Below are 3,225 nucleotides of genomic sequence, written 5' to 3'. Positions count from 1 at the left end.
GGCGCCGCCGCCGAGCGGGGAAGGGCGGGGGGTGACGCGTGGGGTGACGCGTGGGCTGCGGCACGGCCCAGGGCCGTGGAGATGGAGAACGGGGCCGGGGAGGGCAGCTGCGGGTTGCACGGCGGGATGATGGGGCAGGACGGAGGACGGCCGAGAATGGCAGTGTCAGGTGTCACTGTGGCCGCGGCGGGTGGGACGTGGGGCGAGAGGAGCACGTTGGGCGGTGGAGGGTGGACAAGCGCCACAGGAGACGGCGTCGCTGCAACCGAAAAAGAGCGAATTCATAGACGCGGAGAGCGGTGCGGTGGTTCCCGGAGGGGACGGGGCCGGGGCAGGCAGAAGAGGGCGGAGGGGTCAAACGTGTGGTTGACAGGAGACGGGCGCGGGTGGCGAACACAGCGCAGTGTACCGGAGGCGTGTTACAGGGCTGTACCCGTGACGCTCAGGTGATCTTAATAACCAAGGCCACCCAATAAGTTTAATTTAAAAGAAGATGGTGTCATAGGAGGGGACAGCAGGCGTTGGGGGGAAGGTAGCGTTGGCTGCGAGACCGGAGCATCTCTGCGGAAGACGCTGCCGTTAGAGGTGACGGACAGTGGTCGTCAGGGTGGCTGGCAGGAAGCGGGGCCGGGGGCGGTGTCGGCTGGTGACGGAGGGCGGGATCGGAAGTTGGCAGGGACGGAAAACGACCCTGACCATCACCGACTTCAGTAGCCAGACCGGGCTCCTCTGTGTTCCAGGATGGCCAGTCCCGGACCGTCCGGCAGTTCCAGTTCACGGACTGGCCGGAACAGGGTGTGCCAAAGTCCGGGGAGGGCTTCATCGACTTCATCGGCCAAGTGCACAAGACCAAGGAGCAGTTCGGCCAGGACGGCCCCATCTCTGTCCACTGCAGGTGAGCTGCACCCCCCGCCCCGGGCCCCGCCCAGTTTCCGGCTGGGGAGACTGAGGCCTGGGAGGCCAGCCGTCAGCCCGAGGCCGCACGGCTTGGTTCGTTGTGCCCCTGAGTGCCGCCTCCCCCTGCAGCGCCGGTGTGGGCAGGACCGGCGTCTTCATCACGCTCAGCATCGTGCTGGAGCGGATGCGGTACGAAGGCGTGGTGGACATCTTCCAGACGGTGAAGATGCTGCGGACCCAGAGGCCAGCCATGGTGCAGACGGAGGTGAGGCCGGGCGGAGCAGTCGGGGCAGGCAGCTTGGGCTTGCTCCCCTGTCTCCTGAGCCTCAGTTTCCCCCTCATTATTAGTAGGTGGTCTTCATCCTTGGCTGGAAGGGGATTAGTCAGCTCTCGACACCAGCAGATTGAAGTCCAGAGCCGAGCAGGGTCCCTTGGAATGGGCACAGAGGGCTCCATCCCAGTCCCAAGCCCAGCAAGTCCATAGCTCAGCCAGGGCCCCGCCGCCCACAAAGTCTAAAGTTACACTGCTCCCCAGATGGGGAAGCGGGGCGTAGAGTGGGGAGGGGCTCCCTGCGAGCGTGTCCACGTCCGCGGCGCGTGTCCACGTCCGCGTTGGATGCTTGTGCCACGTCCTCAGACTCCCCCGTCTCCAGGCAGACAGAGCTGGAGTCATAGATTCTGGAGGGGGCAGCTGAGCAGCCGTGTCTGAGCTGCAGACAGAGGAGGCAGACATGCGAGGGACAAGCTGAGGGGCGTGGCTGCTGGGGGGGGGAGGCACCGGAGCCCTGGGAGGTATCGGAGCAGCAGGGGCACTGACGGAGTCCCCGTCCCTCCCTCCCGTAGGACGAGTACCAGTTCTGCTACCAGGCAGCCCTGGAGTACCTCGGCAGCTTCGACCACTATGCAACGTAAAGCCATGGTCGCCCCCGGCCCGACTCTGCCGGCCCCGGAGGCCTCCGCCCGAGCCGGGTGGGCCTCGGGGGGCCAGGACCCCCAGCGGCCACCTTTCTGCACGGTCCCTGGGAACAGCGCAGCCCCTCGGGCCCCCCGTGCGGCCCCAGCCACCTCCCTGGCGCCGGCCACCGCCTTCAGATACTTGCCACATTCCTCATTCCCTAACGATTCCAAAACGAGAGGTTCCAGGGTGGGGGGTGGGGGGACGGCGAGCAAACGGGGCTCTCCCCAGGACCAGACGAGGGCGGGGCTGCGAACATGACCCTTCCCCCCCAGAGCCTTCTGGCCCTGCAGCCTGGGGGCGCTGGGGGGGGGTGCGGGGAGGGCAAGTGTCTTTCCAAACTCGGTGTAACTGAATCCAGTGACATTTCCTTTTTTTTAAATAGCGTATTTTTTTTCCTCTTTTTTAAAAGAAGAAACAAACAGAAAAACAACAAAAAAAAAAACTTGCCAGTCAACAAATGTAAAAAGAAAAACGTTGCTTATCCCTGTTCTGTTCACAGTGTGTTTTTTTCACCGCAGAGAACGTTCTCGCGGATGGCCGTGTCCGCACGCGCGCCGACACCTGTCCCCGTGGCTGGCTTTTTTCTTTTTCCTGCCATCGGAAGGCGGGCTTCACTCAACAATAGGACGTCCTTTTGCTCCTAGTTTCGTTTCTTTCTTTTTCTGTTTTTTTTTCTTTTTTTTTCTGTTTTTTTTTTTTTTTTTTTTTTTTTTTTTTCCTTCAATTTATTATCAAGGACCGTTCTGGGGGTGGGGCAGTCGGGGGCTCGAGGCCACCAGCTTCGGGTTCGAATGTGCCGGGGCGGGCGCTGCCGCGCGACGTGGCCGTGACCCACCTGTCCCACAGCCTGCGCCCCCGTCACTCGCCCCCGAGGGGGATGAATGAGCAAAACAGGAGCTTCCGCCTCTTCGGGGACAGAGCTCTGTGCCGCCTCGGTTCAGGAACCTTTCTCCCAGGACCAGGGGGCAGTTTCGGGGCAAAAGCAGAAAGGACGGGATCTCCCACCCCCAAGCAAGTGACTTTTCCTCTTTGTACGAGAGCGGCTCTGTCGTGGCTCTCAAATGCTCTATACAAACAAACAGCGGGGTGGTTTTCCCACCTCTGTGTATGTAGATATATCAACTTTGTATTAAAGGAAGGTCGTCCGACCCCGGCCAGTGGTGGCGTCTTTGTCATGCCCCTGTCCGTCCCGTCTCGTCCCTGGGCCTGGCAGGGGCCCGGAGAACTGACGTGTTTTCATTCTGTCATGTGACTGTCCAGTGAGGAGTGGGGCCCAGAGAGGTGATGCTGCAGGTCCGAGGTCACACAGCGTCCAAGGAGCCACGCTGGACTTCGAACCCAGAACCCAAGTTCTGGTCTTACAGGGGCTG

At 61.8% G+C, this 3,225-nt stretch overlaps 1 protein-coding gene across 1 annotated transcript in view; it reads left to right on the top strand.

Moving 5' to 3' along the window:
- PTPRS (protein tyrosine phosphatase, receptor type S) overlaps positions 1-2,300 on the top strand; it is a 59,843-nt gene extending 57,543 nt beyond the window's left edge. The window contains 3 exon segments of the mRNA XM_025043172.1: positions 741-895; positions 1,027-1,162; positions 1,741-2,300. Of these exon segments, the coding sequence (XP_024898940.1) occupies positions 741-895; positions 1,027-1,162; positions 1,741-1,809 (360 nt within the window). The 3' untranslated portion in view covers positions 1,810-2,300.
- The last annotated feature ends 925 nt before the right edge of the window (positions 2,301-3,225 follow it).

This window comes from Pteropus alecto, unplaced genomic scaffold, assembly GCF_000325575.1.
Source record: "Pteropus alecto unplaced genomic scaffold, ASM32557v1 scaffold30, whole genome shotgun sequence".
Taxonomy (NCBI): Eukaryota; Metazoa; Chordata; class Mammalia; order Chiroptera; family Pteropodidae; genus Pteropus; species Pteropus alecto.
This window is presented reverse-complemented; position numbering and strand designations above follow the sequence as displayed.